This window comes from Podarcis cretensis (genome assembly GCF_951804945.1).
Source record: "Podarcis cretensis genome assembly, chromosome: 11".
Lineage (NCBI taxonomy): Eukaryota > Metazoa > Chordata > Lepidosauria > Squamata > Lacertidae > Podarcis > Podarcis cretensis.
This window is the reverse complement of record NC_137180.1, coordinates 30,912,729-30,929,824: the sequence shown is the minus strand read 5'-3', so window position 1 is coordinate 30,929,824 and position 17,096 is coordinate 30,912,729. Positions and strand designations below refer to the sequence as shown.

At 40.1% G+C, this 17,096-nt stretch overlaps 1 protein-coding gene across 5 annotated transcripts in view; it reads left to right on the top strand.

The window, feature by feature from the left end:
- Nucleotides 1-17,096, top strand: part of ADGRV1 (adhesion G protein-coupled receptor V1) — a 241,486-nt gene that overhangs the window by 73,329 nt on the left and 151,061 nt on the right. For all 5 annotated transcript variants that reach the window (XM_079995244.1, XM_079995245.1, XM_079995246.1 and 2 more), the window contains 16 exons: nt 1,332-1,425; nt 3,014-3,092; nt 3,849-3,987; nt 4,668-4,809; nt 5,208-5,470; nt 5,973-6,148; nt 7,538-7,662; nt 7,918-8,084; nt 8,776-8,922; nt 9,314-9,421; nt 10,297-10,549; nt 11,147-11,269; nt 12,076-12,298; nt 13,170-13,374; nt 15,422-15,568; nt 15,939-16,194. In XM_079995244.1, the coding sequence (XP_079851370.1) occupies nt 1,332-1,425; nt 3,014-3,092; nt 3,849-3,987; nt 4,668-4,809; nt 5,208-5,470; nt 5,973-6,148; nt 7,538-7,662; nt 7,918-8,084; nt 8,776-8,922; nt 9,314-9,421; nt 10,297-10,549; nt 11,147-11,269; nt 12,076-12,298; nt 13,170-13,374; nt 15,422-15,568; nt 15,939-16,194 (2,647 nt within the window). The remainder of the gene's footprint in view (nt 1-1,331; nt 1,426-3,013; nt 3,093-3,848; nt 3,988-4,667; nt 4,810-5,207; nt 5,471-5,972; nt 6,149-7,537; nt 7,663-7,917; nt 8,085-8,775; nt 8,923-9,313; nt 9,422-10,296; nt 10,550-11,146; nt 11,270-12,075; nt 12,299-13,169; nt 13,375-15,421; nt 15,569-15,938; nt 16,195-17,096) is intronic.

Here is a 17,096-nt window from a genome sequence, read left to right as displayed (position 1 = left end):
ATGCAGGATTTAGGCCATAATACTTTGAATATAACAGAGTCATATTTATGCTATGTATATTTTATTGCTGTATGAAGTTAATTGTAGATGCCACCACCCACCCATGGTAGATAAATCATGGGGAACAGTTACAAACAGAGATATGAGATGCATACAAGTGAGATCAACTGGTTTATTTGGCTGCCGTCACAACTAGTGTGATGTGATAATGGATCACTACACATTTTTCATTTTCAATCTCTTGGCTACACTATGCAGTAAATCTTAATTGACAGAACCAGCTCTTGTCACTGTTACAGTGGGCGCTCGGGTTGTGAACATGATCCGTGCAGGAGGCACGTTCACAACCTGCAGCATTCAAACCGTAGCGCCGCGTCTGCGCATGCGTGGGTCACGATTCAGCACTTCTGCACATGTGTGAGCGCTGAAACCAGGAAGTAACCCATTCTAGTATTTCCGGGTTCGGTGCGGTGCGCAACCCGAAAACATGCAACCTGAAGCGTCTGTAACCCGAGGTATGACTGTAAATCATTTTAAATTACACAATACAGTGGTGCCCCGCAAGACGAATGCCTCGCAAGGCGGAAAACCAGCTAGACGAAAGGGTTTTCCGTTTTGGAGGTGCTTCGCAAATCAAATTTCCTATGGGCTTGCTTCGCAAGACAAAAATGTCTTGCGAGTTCCTGCGGGGTTTTTTTCCCTCCCCCCCTTTTTCTAAGCCGCTAAGCCGCTTATCAGCTGATCCGCTAAGCTGCTAAGCCACTTAACAGCTGATCCGCTAAGCCGCTTAACAGCTGATCCGCTAAGCCGCTTATCAGCTGATCCGCTAAACCGCTTAACAGCTGATCCGCTAAGCTGCTTAACAGCTGATCCGTGAAGCCGCTTATCAGCTGATCCGCTAAGCCCCTAAACCGCTAATAGCGCTAATCCGCTAATCCGCTAATGGGCTTGCTTTGCAAGATGAAAAAACCGCAAGACGAAGAGACTTACGGAACGGATTCTTTTCGTCTTGTGAGGCACCACTCTATATTATTTTACATATGTTATGTGAAGACCCACCTGAGGGCAGGTAATTAATTATATTTTGGGAGAGGAGACTCAAACAACGTTGTGTAATAAGTGTTCTAAGGCAGGGGTGGGAGCATAAGGAATGAATGTCTCATACCTTGCTCCTCTCAGTTTTGGCTCTGGCCCCACCTACCACTGGCATTTGACCCCCTGAAGGTTCCCTACCACTGTTTTAGGATGTTAAAGAGGGCCTTCTTTGATTATTCTTGAAATGCATGTTAAAATACAATAGCATGAGTATTTATTGTATTTCTGTTTTTCAGGATGACGTACCAGAGTTACAAGAATCCTTTCTGGTTAATCTTACATCCGTGGAACTTATCATGCATCCTTTGACATCTTTCCCTCCCAGACTTGGTATACATTTCACATCTTTGCATTAGTGCCACACTATATATCAAGTATATATCAAGTAATATACGCAGTGTGTGACTTGGATATATTTTCTTGCACTAACTTTTATAAATATGAAAGCTTTCAAAATACTTTTTGGTGTGCATGAGACAGCATCTTACATCAAATGCATAGCATTCAAACTGTATTTGCATTTAAATACAGGAGTGGCTTGGTAGGGTTCTTGGTCGAGAAGTGCAGAAGTGGCTCATCAGTTGGGGTGGAATACCTATGTTAGGTTCTTGGCAGGCAGGTCACTGTTGCTTACTGAAATGGCATGCGGTGAAGGCTCGGCTGTCGGTATAGTGCAAATGCACCAGCAGAAGCCCCGGAGTGTGTGTCCACTGCACCAACCTCCCTGCCACTTTACCCTTCCCTCTCCCACCTGACCAGCCTCTTCTGGGAAAGTGTTAGCAATGTACTCAAATTCTCATCTATGTTGTGATAGTGAGGCCAAACTGTTTTGTGAAAAATGCAAAACTGCCCATTCTCCATAATTTCCTCTCTCCAAAGCGCCTTCTTCGGAGCTCTTAAGTGTATATGCCACAAGGCCTGAGAACTACAGACCTGTGCCACACACTCTGCCATTTGAGTTGTGTTCCCCCTTTCTGGTTGGGTGTTGGGTTGCATGATACCATATGCTCTGACATGATAGGGAGTGGCTGTCACTGAGTTTTCTCCACCAGATCTGGGACTGGTGTAAAGTTCTGCTGTTGACACAGGTGTTGTGATCTGGAGGAGTATAGGATATGATGTAAATTTGCTAATTTTGGCCATTGCACCCACTACTTTTGCTGATAGTTATTGCTCTACCCTAGGAGTGTTCTGTTGGCATATAAGTAGGGTGGGGCTTTCAAAGATGTAGCTGATAGGCGGTGGCATATCTGCTGTTCCATTGGTGCAGTTGGGCTCCCTCTAAATCAGTGTTTCTCAAACTTGGGTCCCCAGCTGTTATTGGACTACAACTCCCATCATCCCCGACCATTGGTCTGCTAGCTAGGGATGATGGAAGTTGTAGTCCAACAACAGCTGGGGACCCAAGTTTGAGAAACACTGCTCTAAATCCTCAATCCCTCTGTCTAGCACTGCATCCTTAGTCCCTTTCAGCAAGTTACTGTCTTGGGCATGGACTGAGACTGTACTTTCAGTACTCCTTCTGGCTGTTTCCAGTATACCTCTAATATTTTATGTTTGACCTCCTTTATTTGCATGTCTATAGACTTGACTGGGTTAATTCATTACAAACTTAAAGGTAAATAGAAAAATATATTGTAGTTCGCTTGAGATGTGTATTCTAGAGGTAGTGTAGAAAATATTTAGACTTGTGGTATAATTAGATGTCTCTGTTCTATTGCCTTCATTCAGTAAAGTCAATGCATCTGCATTCAGAACTAATCAACCCCCATACTTTGTGGATAGATGTTGTTTATTGACTCATAAATATACAAATATAGTTATAAATATCCACTGTTCTCGAAACATTTGTGCATCCACCAGAAATCTGAACAATGCTTAAAATATTATGCGCTACTAAAACCTATTTTATCTTTAGATGTAGATGGTTTAGCAGCACAGGTTATTATTGATGCAAATGATGGAGCAAGAGGAGTAGTTGGCTGGCAAAACACAAAGTAAGTCTCATCTTCAGCTTATGTTTGTTTTCAGTTGTTTGAGCACTGAACTGTTTCCTCTGGTGTTACACAGTTGATAGTTTTGAGCAGTCAAAGTCCAGATGAATTCTAGATAGAAGCTATGATCCAACGGATCAGATACACCAGAGTATCCTGATTTATCTAAGAGTTTTCCCTCAGAATTTCCTTCTCCCAACTCCTCAAATGCTTATAGTCTCCTAAGTTCAAATAGCAGGTTAGGCTCTTTGGAGTTCCTGTAGTTATATGTGGGAGACACTGTTATACCTGGGAGATCTTGGTTGAAATCCTCACTCAGGCACTAAATTTTCTGACTGATGTTGGGGTGTGGGAACTATGCATGCTACCTGGAATGTGTGTGTGTGTACTCTATCTATCTATCTATCTATCTAGGGATTGGACTTGGGACATTCTGCTGGCAAAGTGAACATTGTACCCCTGAGCTATTTCCCTTCCCCTAGTATATTAGTGCCCATAACTAAAGTATTTTTTGCAACTAGCTCCTCAGCTGATCCCCATTTTACCAGCATATCAGTTGTTGTCTATAAAGTTAGGGTTGCCATATTCCCAAAAGTGAAAATCCTGACAGAATTGCTGAGCTGCCCGATTCCCAGATGTGTCTGGGGAAACCCGGGCGTATGGCAGCCCTAATAAAGTATCTGAATATTGCCAATGAAATCATAAACTTGTTGTCAATACATATAATTGGGAAGGGCTGTACTTCTTTCCCCCCAACAGTTTTGAAATAAGTGAAGTAAATGGAAGTTTGACATTAGTAGCATTCCGGGACCGAGGATCTTACGGTAAAGTGTCCTTGTTCTTGTATGCTCAGAATCTGGAAGCACATCAAGGGCTGGATTTTAATTTTTCCTCACAGGTAAGAACTAACCTTAATAAAAAATACTGTTCACCATAGTACCAGCCAGCTAATTTGTTTCAGCAGTGAAATATAATCAGACAACATGCCTAGTTAGAATTTTTAAATTCTAGGGCTGGAAGGAGAAGAAAGGAGAACCGATTGCTTTCTAGAAGGGAAAGGAAGCACAAACATCTTGACAGGTTAATAATAATAATAAATCATATATGGAACCTTTTTCATATGGTGAGCACATATAGTATGAACATAAGAGAGGAGAGGGATTGAGCCCACTTACAACCTCTGGGCATTCACCCAAAGGTCAGAACAGATCTATTCATGTGTGCTCAATGCACCATGTGATCAGGAACCATGTGAAAGGCAGGTTTCACAGCTGCATGGAGAGAGCTTGTAAGTGTATATATTTTATATAGAGATGTAGGTTCAGTTCTGACTTTCAGATAAGTACTTGGAAGTAAGAGTGAGAGGCAGATAGGATCACATTCCTGAGCTCCACATGTGCCTTGAATACTCATTTGTCATCTGAAAAGGATTTATAATGTCTTTAATACTTACCATCACTGGTTTGGAAAAGTCACCTAAGATTTGCATCTTTCTTCCTATCTTTATTTGTTGAATTTTTATGAAGTATTGAATTTTGAAATGTTCTAAAATACCGTGTCATTGTGTTTTGTTGCTAGACACTTTCTTTTGCTGATGGAGAAAGGTATAAATATGTTGATGTTATGATTTTTGATGATGAGATTCCTGAAGGGGATGAGAGATTCCAGCTTATTTTGACAAACCCATCCCTTGGGTTAGAGTTAGGCGAAAACACAACAGGTAACATTAACTAATCTTAAAACTAGTTCTGTATGTTGTGATTACAGAATTACATTGTACAAACCATAGTTAGCCCCAGCGGATAATTATGTGTTTTTCCTCAAGACTGTTAAATTCCAACAAGAGAATTATCCAGCTACCAGCACTGTTTAATATTTGTGGGACAAGAAAATTAGCAGCAAACAATCTGTGGTATTGTTTTGCAATTAGTTGAAGAAATAGTAACATCACATGCTAAATGTTGTACAAAGGAAAACACATACTTAATAGTTGATTCTAAGATCCATCATTTTTTGGGGTTTTATAGCAACACATTTGCATTTTTGCTCGTTTATGTATAACATGGGTAAGATTATCCTAGATGAATTTTAATAATTGCATTCATTTTCTGTTCAAAGCCACTGTTACCATCCTTGCCAATGATGATGGCCATGGAGTTTTGTCCTTCAACAACAGTGAACATTTCTTTCTAAGGGAACCATCAGCACTATATTTAATGGAAAGTGTTGCAGTACTAACCATTATCAGGGAACCTCCTCAGGGAATCTTTGGAACTGTGACTGTCCAGTATCTTGTGAGAGAGATAAATTCTTCTGAAGCATCTATAGATTTGACTCCATCACAAGGCTATGTTGTTCTAGAAGAGGGAGTCAGATTCAAGGTAATATGCAGGTAGTTATTACAAAGTGGAAGAAATGTTACTTGGTTTCATATAGGGATGAGGAAGAAATTCCTATTTTAATGAGAACCTATACTTATTGTTTTCTGTACCAATATACAAAACAAAATTTTGCTTTCCTTCAAAATTCACACACCTCCTCATTTTACGATGCAATTTTCCAACCCAAAGATGTGTTACAATAAACCGTATATTAGAGGAAAGTACAGAGTATAATGCTTAGATTAGCAAAAAGTATGTACAAAAATACACTATGCGTGAGAATTTGCATGGTGGATCATTCAAAAACAGGTTTTTCTGTTTTTATATGAAAATGAGATTTCATTGTCTGAAATGTTACAGTCCAGAAGTCTGCCATTTTATTATGTGTAGAACAGTTCCAATATAATATAGTGAAGTTGGCATCTATCTACTTTCTGTTTCAAAAATTCACTGTCATTGTCTATGCAATAATTTCACTTTATACATTTGTTTTCTCTTACAGATTTTGCATATAACTGCCATACTAGATACTGAACCAGAAATGGATGAACATTTTGTTGTTACCCTGTTCAGTCCAACAGGTGGAGCCAGACTGGGCACAAGAGTAGAAACTTTTATCACAGTGTTGCAGAATCAAGCCCCATTGGGACTTTTCAGTATCTTCCCAGTTTCGAATAGGTACACCAGCAATGCCATCACTGTAAATGCCACTTTTTGTTTGTTTGTGGATAGGATATTGTCCTGCATTTTATGTTGGTTCAGTTATTCATTTTTAAAAATTTATGTTAAAATACTGATAAATGTAGATGCTTATAAACCCATAAGTCAAACATATCTAAGATATATCATTAAATACACAACTATAAGCACTGATATCATTACATATTTTTCATTTTCATAACTCAATTAACTGTTTTCAGCTCTTAACAAAAACAACTATGTTCTGTTTATTACCTCCTAATCCATAAATTTCACTTACTTTAGACAATCGTGCTAGCTAACATACCTTGATAATCTATTCTTTAATAGTAGATGTCTTCGGATTCTTCCAGCGTTTTGCATCTAACTTTTTTTTGTAGATGTCCATGAATCTGTTTACTAAAGAATGATTCTATTTTCATAAAAATACCTTAGAAGACCCAAAGTAAGATGATGGGAGTTATGACACTTCATAGTTTGTCATTTTATTAATTGCATTTACAGGGTGGGATCCAGAATATCCCTTGCATGAACAAGCGTGCTCCTTCCGTTTGAGGAAAATAATGAAATCCAGAGGAAGTTCCCACAGGAGGAAGGGGGAAAGGGGATTTTTTTTTTGCTGATCCCCAGCCTGTACCACCTCCTACAGCTTTCCTTGTGGCATAGGGGGTGTCAAGGGAAAGAGGAATCAGAAAAAATGGTCCCCTCCCTCTCCATCACAAACATTACATGAGCAGAGCTGCTCATGGGACCTTCAAATCTGAGTCACAATTCCCACCCCACCCAGTACAGTTTGCACAGCAGAGTATATCTACTATATATGTAAACATATGTGTTAATTATCTTATTGGGGTGAAATAAATAATATAAAACCTTATAGTGATTTTCTTTCATGTTAGTGCAAATGAATTTTGTCATCCCTATTGTAAGTACAGTGGAACCTCGATTGTCGAACGTAATCTGTTCTGGAAGACCGTTCGACTTCTGAAACGCGTTCCACAACCGAGGCGCAAAGGACTGTCAGCAAAGAGAAAATGGAAAAACTCACAGCGGAAGCCATTCAACTTCCAAGGTGCATTCAAAAATGGAAGCAATTACTTCCAGGTTTTCAGTGTTTGGGTTCCGAAACATTCGGCTTCTGAGACACTCGAAAATTGAGGTTCCACTGTATTATATTCCAGTCAGACTCCGTAACTGCTGGACCTAGTGAATCTTTTCACACTTAATGTACCCAATCCCATGGTTTGGAGGATTGAATTTGGAGGATGGAACAGGCCTCAGATCCTAGTTTCGTGAAGGCCCTCCATACCCTAGTCTTATGAAGGACATTAATTTCTTTACTTTAGTAATGGTCTCCATAACTTTTAGGACAAATTCTCTCATAATTGAAGAAGCCAACACTACAGTCTACTTGAAAATATCCCGGAGCAATGGGATGAACACATCAGTGAGTGTGGAATGGGAAACACAGTCTGATACTGCATTTGGGATAAGTAAGTCAATTCATGAGTAGGTTTTTTAAAATCACATATTACAAATTGGCCTAATAAAACAAGGAGAACTAAGTTGTACCCAGGAGCTGACTTGACCAATGTCACTGGCTGTAAATCTATCACTGTTTTCTCTGCTGCACACTTTTTCTTCTTTTGCGTTTGAGATGAGGCCCTCACTTCTATAATATGGGTTTCTCTTTCTTTTTTTCCTGCCAATCCACACAGTAACTGGTGCATATTTTCTTCTTGTTGCAGAAGGTGGATTAAGCGTGTTGTCCATTTTACAAAGTTTTGCAGAAGAACCAATATCCAGCTGGTGCTTCATTGCAGCAGGGGACTCTCTCTATGGCATATTGTTGCGGACGCACCCAGCTGTAAATTCTTCAATATTCCAGTGGCGGGGAGTTTTTGTTCCTGTTGAGGTATATACACACTGTTAGAAAACAAAGTGTTCCCATGTGAAAATAAAATGGAAAGAACAGCACTTGGGAATAATCCAGATTAATATTAGCACTGTTTCAGGACATACAAAATATTGCAACAACAGTAACAGGGAGCCAGCGTCCAACAACATCTGGTGGGCCACAGGCTTCTCGAACCTGGATCTCTACAGGCTTGAAGTGTTGCCAGTTGGTGGGGCAGGGTAGGCAGGGCAGAGCTGCTCACCTGCTTTCTCAACATCAAGCACCACCGCTGGTTCCTGAGAAGCTAAGGCACAAGGCACTGAGAGCTCAGCGTGGTGCGAGCACAGTGGCAGGAATGTTGGATTGGCTCCGCCAGTCCACCTGCACTGTGCTTAGCTCTCTGCACCTTGTACCCCTCCCTCTCAGCAACTGGCAGTAATGCTGTGTTGGAAAAGCAGGTGAGCAACTCTGCACTGCCTCACCAACCATTACTGCATGTTCGTTGACAGTTGTGAGAACAGAATGATGATCTAGATGGACCTTTGACCTGATCCAACATTCTCTTCTTACGTACAGAGAATCTCCTTTGGAACCTGCCTTCATCTCACCTTAATATAAGATTAAATAAATGTTTTTTGTTTTAAAACAATTGTTTGTGCATGGTACTAAAAGTCCTTAAGTCATCGACGCCATGATTTTCCCCCCTTAGGATTTTAGTATTGCGAATCCTCATCAATGCATGGCATTTCAAATCAATGGCGCTTCCTACCTAATAATTACTCATGGTGGAATGAAACAAGATAGACCTTCTAACAACACTGTGTACTCCTTCACCCCTGGATTCCAGATGCTACAGGTAACGTTTTTAGCTCATCCAAAAGTTTTTTAAACCCAATATACTTACATAGATTTGGTGGAGTGCATTCACTCTCAGCATGCTTTCCTGTGATAGTTGTCATATAGTTGGAAGGGGGTCCAAACTGGGCTGGAGTAAGGGGAATTCCCCCCTTGTTTCCCAAATTTAAATCAAGCTCCAAGCAGCAATTAGGCATAATGGAGGAAATGACAGCTACCTATTTTGTATTTGTTCCCATCCTCTCTTCAGTGGCAGACCTGGGTCTTTAAAATTTCATTGGGACCCTGCCCGCCCGCCTCTTGCCTTCTGTTCTTCTCCATTCGCTACAATATTAAATAAATTACATGCGTGTTAATGCCCTAAATTTGATAAATCTTTTTTCGCCTTGCAGATCCAGACCATCTTTGTGCCGGATAGCAGTGATATAAAGTTTTTCAGTTTGGACCAAAACCACTACTTGGTTATTGCAAGCTGTATGCCTGAATCCAATTCTCTCCAGGTTGAAAGACCTTCCTTATTCTTCCTGTGTAATGTGTGCTTGTTCTTTAGACTGTTTGAGATCAACGTATTCAGAACTTTTGCAGCATTCTGAATGGTTTAAGAATCTGAGTAGAAATAATGCACCAAATTCAATTTGATGTAATTGAAGTAAGAAGACGGGGGTAATTTCTGTCATTCAATAATTTGTAAATTGACTGCAGATGCTTACTATATATTTTCATAAACAATATTTCTAAAGCACACCAATAAATATAGCTAGAATAAATATAGCTAAAATAAGCTATATTATTCTGGGGTTGTCAGAGGTGCTTCTTTGCTTACTGACTAAACTGCTTGTTCTGGTATAGACAAATAATAAGTTACAAATTTGGGTTGTATTGGACTTACATGTACCCTATCATAGCTTTCTGTTTGTAAGTACTGCATTTGTTTCTGATACTTTCATGAATGCTTCAGTTGATCAGTCAACCTCAAGCTCATTTTGAGGGTGTGACTTAAAAGAGGCATATCCCGATTTTTCATATCCTAAATAAACACCATGCCAGTATTTCATATGTTTATTACATTTATATCTCAATGTGGCATACATACTTTCCCTCGTCCCCATTTTATCCTCACAACAATGATCCTGTGAGGAATGCTAAGTTGAGAGTGAGTGAGAAACTGGACCAAGTTCACCCAGTGAACTTCATGGCTAAATGAAGATTATGAACCCTGATCTCCCAGGTCCTAGTCCAACACTCTAACCACTACACCACACTGGCTCTTAATGACAATGTTGGGCTTAATGACATTTTAACATGACTTCTGATTTCCTTGTGTATAGTCTGAGCTGTAACAAGAGGTGTTTTCTTCTCCCCTGATTTTCTACAGATTTTCCTCTGGGATAATGGCATCTTTAGATTCCATCATCAGCTCTCAGTGAATGGAGTTCTAAGCGTAGATCTTTTCTCAAGGGGAGGCACTACATATCTAGTTGTGGCTCCATTAGACACCTCACATGCTCCTCTTTTATACCAGTGGTCAGATAACAAATTTAGAAAGCTTCATGAACTGCCAATCAATGGCGTAACAAGAGCCAAAGCCTTCATTTCTGGATCTGACATCTACCTAATTTTTGCAAAAGGTATTCATACAAACAAGAGCTGTTTGACAGAAATACATTAAGATTCAGCTGTTACTATGGAAATAGAAACATGAAATGGGAACGGAAATTACTTCTTTATGATGCTTATCAAGAAAATGTTTCTATGGCCTCTTTATTATATAAAAATCTTGTCCTTGCCAATATAAGGTACACTTATGTTACTGAATAATAAAAAAATGGTAATAGTAATATTATTTTTTTCTTCTATCTTGTTCTTCCTTCAAAAGGAATTCAGGATGGCTAGCAATGATCAAATGTGCAGCATATACTTTTTCAAGAAGCACATCAGAAGCTAGTAATTTACAATTATTTTGATTTCTACATTTTATTTGATTCTTTTTTTAAAAAAGAAAATCTTGAATACTTTCACTTAGGTAGAAATTAATAAATAAAATCCCAGAAGTTGCTCCCATCTGTGGTTATAGTTATATCTTACTTTTGCTTTTCCTGAGATACATAAAATAAATAAATATTTTTAGGTACTACAGTGCTAGTCACTATGCAAATAATTACCTGATTATCTGGCTAAAATATTTGCATGCAAGCTTATGCTCTTCCTCTTCTTATTCTCCACAGGGCCCAACAATACATGTGAAGTTTTTGTGTGGGAGACAGGACAACCTTCATTCAGGCATTTTCAGTCCCTTTTTATAAAAGCTGTAAATGAAATCCATACTTTTGTCCCACCCTCAGGTGTAGGTATGTGGGTTTTTTGGTTGGTGTGGGGAGAAGGTCCTCTTACAGCTGGCTTCTACAAAATGCGTTCCCAACACTTTGTATCATCTCCTTGTTGGAAAAAGCATGCACATGGCAACATCATGTATAAATAGCACAAATATTCCTTTTTGCTGCACATGCATGCCGAGAGATGTTGCAGTTGGCCATGGTTTCTCAGTGTACATATGCAGGAAAATGATTGGGATACATTTATTCTGGTGTCAAAATGTGTTCTAAGGTCTGAATCTAGAAGGATACTTAATGGGCATGATACTTAATGGGCATGTTTTTGTTGTTTTGTTGCTGATAATACCGTATTTTCTCTGTATGGCATACTAGTTCTGTGTAGTATCATGGAGTTGCATGAACATGAACATGAAACTAATATACTGAAGGATATTGATGCCAGGTTTAGAAGAAGCAAATAATTTAATGCAGGAAACAATCTTCCTATGAAATAAAAATGAAATGTCAATATTAGACAGAAAAATAAAAAGAGTTGATGAGACAGAAGTAATGTTAATTGCTAAAGCAATTTTATCCAGGCAGAGCAAGCATTTCATTATAGCTGAAAACCATTCTTTTCTAAACTTTATTTTTCATATTTAAAAAATAAGTTGAAAACTTTACTTGAAGTAAAAATATAAAGAGGAATTAAATGTTAAGCAAATGCTTAGATGTAACAAACATAGAAAGCAAACTAACCAACTAGCTCTTCTTTTCTTTCAATATAAACATTTTAAATTTGTCCCTCTAAAGTTCTTTCCTTTTTCTGTTTCTTGATGCAGGCCACTTGCTCTTTGCTAGCAAGGATAAATCAGCTCTGTATTCTTGGAACTCAGAAAAAAACCAGTTCTCTCCATTGCTGGAAGCCCCTTCTGCCAATCATTTTACCACTGTCAGTGTAGTGTCTCTTAATTCCAACAAAAGTCTAATTGTCTTGTCTGCAGACTCCTACTCCTATATTTATGAGCTGACTGCAATCTCCAACCAATCAGATTTTATACCGAGGTAGGTTCCTGATTTTATCCATTGACTTACAAGCAGACGGAATGAGTTTTTCCTGTCTAGTTTTAGTTGTAATGTCTAAAACAACTTTCATATCCACAATCTTCTTTCTCTTCCCTTTGCTTTAACTTTATGGGACCCTTATATGATCCTATAATCTACACTTCAGTTCTGACCCTTTGAATATCTAGTGAACATGCTATAGTCAGAAAGCTTTGTACAAATCAGTCACTGAGAATACTATCTGTGGATCTATGTAGAAACCCAGGATAGAGTAGGCAGGGAAAGGGGAGTAAACAGACATGCTGTAGAGCCAAAATAGTCAGGATAGAAGCCTGATCTGCATTGTACATTTAAAACACTCTCATACCATTTTATACAGAAATGGTTCCCCCCAGTGAATCCTGGGGACTGCCATTTAATAAGGGTTTCTGAGAGCTGTTGGGAGACCTCTGTCGCCCTCACCCTGGAGGTAAAAGTCTTTATTAATCTGATGTATTGCTCAATCCAGTCAAAAACACCTCCTCCATCTTCTTGAGTTCAAAGGAGTTTAAAGTTAAGGTATGTTCTACTCATAACCATCCCTACTACATGCTGGCTCAAAAGAGGAAGAAAATACAATATAATGTATTATATTAAAGTATGTATGAGTAATATGTTGCTTAAAGTATGTATGAGTAATATGTTTCTTGTAATGCTACATAAAATACAGCAAATGGTAACAGAAAACTTAGGAGTCAAATTTATACCTTTTAATTATCATGGTCTGTGATACATTTTATTTTTGCATGACAAACCCATTTTTTTGCTATGGTTGTCTTGGATAACTAGTCTTTAATTATAATTATGCTCTCTATGTGTGTTTTTATGCTAGTTCAGGTGAACTGATATTTGAACCTGGAGATCAAGAAGCTGTGATAGCAATCAATATCTTTGATGACACAATCCCGGAGGAAGAAGAATTTTTTCGAGTATGGCTGAAAAATCCAAAGGGTGGTGCAGAAATTGGTCCTAATGGTTATGTTACCATAATTATACCACCAAATGATGATGCCCATGGAGTTGTTGCTTTTGCCCAGGTTATTGAGTTATATTAAAATATATTTGCAATAGACCAATATCAGAGCAATGTGAATACTTAGATCTATTATTCTGATGCATTATTATTATTATTTACTCCTTTTTTATATGAATGAAAATAAGTATGTTAGATGTAAGGCTACATAAAATCATGTCTAAATAGTTCCCCCTTTGCAAAATACCCCACCAGGTTATTCACTGTAACTTGGAGCTTTTTATCATGTAATTTGCTTAGCTTACAATGGATCAAATTATAATAATACATGAAATTAAATTTACTGCATTTACACCTCTTATCTTAGGGTATATATGTGGATTCCATCTCCCTTAATTTTATCTACAGAACAAACCTGTGAGGTTAGTTGGTCTGTGAGAGAATAGCTTGCCCAATATTACCCACTGAGCTTCACTGCTAAGAGGGGCTCAGACCCAGGTCTATAGTCCAACTCCACCATTCTAGTTGCTGCTCTATGCTAGTTGCGTGTGGAGGTCCCCAGGGCCACCCCAATAACTCACACATCACACCAAATCTTTTTGTTTAAGGTTTTTGGCATAATTTTGGCCACAACTTTATTAAAATACAAACATGTGAGTGGTTGCTTAGGCATTGGTTGCGACTATCTGCCCCCACTGTGGGGGACAGACTGACATTCCGCACGCCTGCGAAAGTCAGAAAAGGGGAATACACTTGGGGGTAGTGACAGAGCAGGGAACCTGCCCTCAGCCCTCCCCAAATGCAGCCAGGAGCTCTTGCAGTGGCCCGAGCCCCCTTGACAGGGTGGACAAGCAATAGTTAGCCCCCAATTCCTTTAACGGAATCACTTGCAGCAGCAGCATTAGAGGGGCAGGCACAGCCAATCCATGCCCCTCAACCAACCAAACCATAAACCAATGCCTAACTGCAACCTTACAAGTTGTGACAATTTGCTATGCAGTAGGCAAAAACCAAATGGCCCCAGCCAATCAGCCAGATGGACAAAATTCCTACCGGGCCCCTGCCCCAAAAGCAAATGACCCCATGACAGGCATAGCAAGGTCAAAGGAGGAGAACACGAAGGAGAACACGCCTTTGTGTGGCTATTCCCGCCCCCTCCCAGATGGAGTAAGTAAAGACACCGGACACCAGAAATTTAGGTTAATGGGCGAAAAATGGCCACAACTTTATTGATTACAGGTAAGAGTGGTATTGGCTTAGGCATTGGCCCTAACAGACTATCGGGTCTAACCGGGAAGGGTTAAACACCAGCAGGGGGAGCCCCCGAGATGCACATCCCTAGGCGCTCCCCGAGGGGTTACCGCTCGGGAGCGCGCTTTAGGCCCTAGCCTCCGTAGGTTTCGGACGAGGCGACGCCCCTCGGAGTCCTTTAACGAACTACCCTTCAAGATTTGGGGGAGGTGATGGCGTTCCTCCCCCCCGATCTCATTTGCATGACAATACCCCGGCCAATGCCTAACCGCCAAGACCAAGGAGTTGTGACGTTGCTACGAGGTAGGCGAAAAAACCAAGTGGCTTCAAAATTCCAGCCAATTAGCCAAATGGAAAAACTCCTACCAGGCCCCTTGTGGCGACCAGCCGAAGCCCATAGCAAAGTCCGAATGCCAAACCTAAAGGGCGGGTGGGTGGGAAATCGCAGCTGCTGTAGAGGAGGGAAAGGGGCGAGCCAGGGGCTGCCCCGACCTTAAGTGCCCCTAGGTTGGCCCGCCCCTGCCGCCAGCCGATTGGCTGACGCTGCAGGAGATGAATAGTAATGGGAATCCCCTGATCCTGCGGGGCTGGCACCAGCCCCGCGAGAGTGTGGGCGGGGTCGTGAGCCCACAACACCCCCCCTCCTAAATTCGGGAGTGGCTTTCCTGAAACATATGAGAACTTGGACTATTTTAAAAAATGAAGTTAATGTATATGTAAAACTCCTTATATATTGATTTGGAAATTAAATATGAAGAATCAAGTCCGTCCGTCCCCCCATGCTACTTAGCTGTAACCTTTTTATGCATTCCTGTTGAAGTTGCTCACATGCTTTTCTATTTCATTTGTACATTTTTTAGAATTCTTTATTTAAACAAGTAGAAGAAATGGAAAAGGACACTTTGATCACCTTGAATGTTGAACGCTTAATAAGTACCTATGGGCGTGTTACAGTACAGTGGGAGGCCCATGGGAGCATTAACGATATATTTCCAACTTCAGGGGTGGTACGTATTTTGTCAAGCTGAATATTAGCTGCAGAAAATGTGTAAAGCTCTAATTACTAGTATACAAGTAATCTAATTAATTACTAAGTTGCATATGTAAGCACTAAAAATCATGTTTGCTGACAGATTAACAGGAGAAAAAGTTTTCTTCTATTGACTTATGATGTCATGGATAATGACTTGGTCATTTGAAATGCACTTTGGTTTCCATTGTGAGCAAATGCAGCCATTATGAGCTCCTGAGGGGCATGAGACCATATGGGATATGAACAAACCAGCCTAAATCATGAACTACTTCTTGCATGAGCAAAAGTACAATCTGCAACATGCCTAATTTAAGCCTATTCATTTCAATGGATCTACTCTTTAGATTACATTTTCGGAAGGTCAAGCCTTGTCCACAATCACCTTAACAGTCCTTGCGGATGTCATTCCTGAAGTTGCAGAGACTGTGATTATAACTCTTACTCATGTCAGCACTATGGGAGTTCTGGATCCCAAAAGTGGAGCCACCATTGATCCAAACAGAGCAAAAGCTGTACTTTCCATTTTGCCTAATGACATTCCTTACGGCACAGTAGGATGGCATACAGACTCTCGCTTTGTTAAAGTAGCGGAACCTGAAGGTGAGTCAATTCTGTGATCCTCCTGTGAAAAGCACATTTTCCTGTGATGGTAATTTGTTTTAACCAGTTTTAATATCAAAATTTAAATTGCTGTAACCCATCCTGGGACCTGCTGGTGATGGGCAGGTAATTAAAAATATTTCCAGATTTCTTTATGAGAACAGTTCAGCTTTACAGAGCAGTCTTGATTGGGGGCCGGGAAGAAAGAAGTACATCCACCTATTGGCTTGTGCCAGCTGTTGCTTCCCTTGTCCTAACTACATCAGCCCTGAGGAGAGTCTGAGGACCCAAAGTTGCCATCAGCCTGCCCCTTCCTTGCCTCAGAAAGTTTGGGGACTTTCATCTGTGGGGAAAATGCTGGCCATAGCTGTCAGCTCACCTTGGTGCAGCCGAGGCTTCCACAGTGGTGGAGCCCACTATCTACTGGTGCTCCTGTTCACTGGCAGACGGGAAAAGTTAAGATAGTCCTCTTAGTATTTTTTTTCCTGCCTAATGAGTTAAAAAACCCCACACCTTTGAGATGCAGTGATATAGCAGTGAGATCTGTATATTTTAACAAGAGAATGTACAGTATTATCTCTGCATCCTCCATGCGTGCATTTTGTACTTGTGCCCGAGTACAAAACACCTTAAGAGGCTTGCTTCGCAAAATATTTCCACCCTCTGCTGTAGCACAGGGCTTGGCCTCGCATGTTTTAGCCATCTAATTTTGCTTTCAGTCATGTCCAGATTGGGCAGATTTTCTTGGCCCTGTTGATGCAGTTTTTTAAATGTAATTTATTGAATGAGTCGTTGCTATTCAGTTAGCCCTGCTGGATGCTTTTCAAGTTCTGATATAATGAAAGGGAGCAAAGCAAGGCAGATCCCAACATTTGTTGCTGATTCATTGCATCACAGTGTGT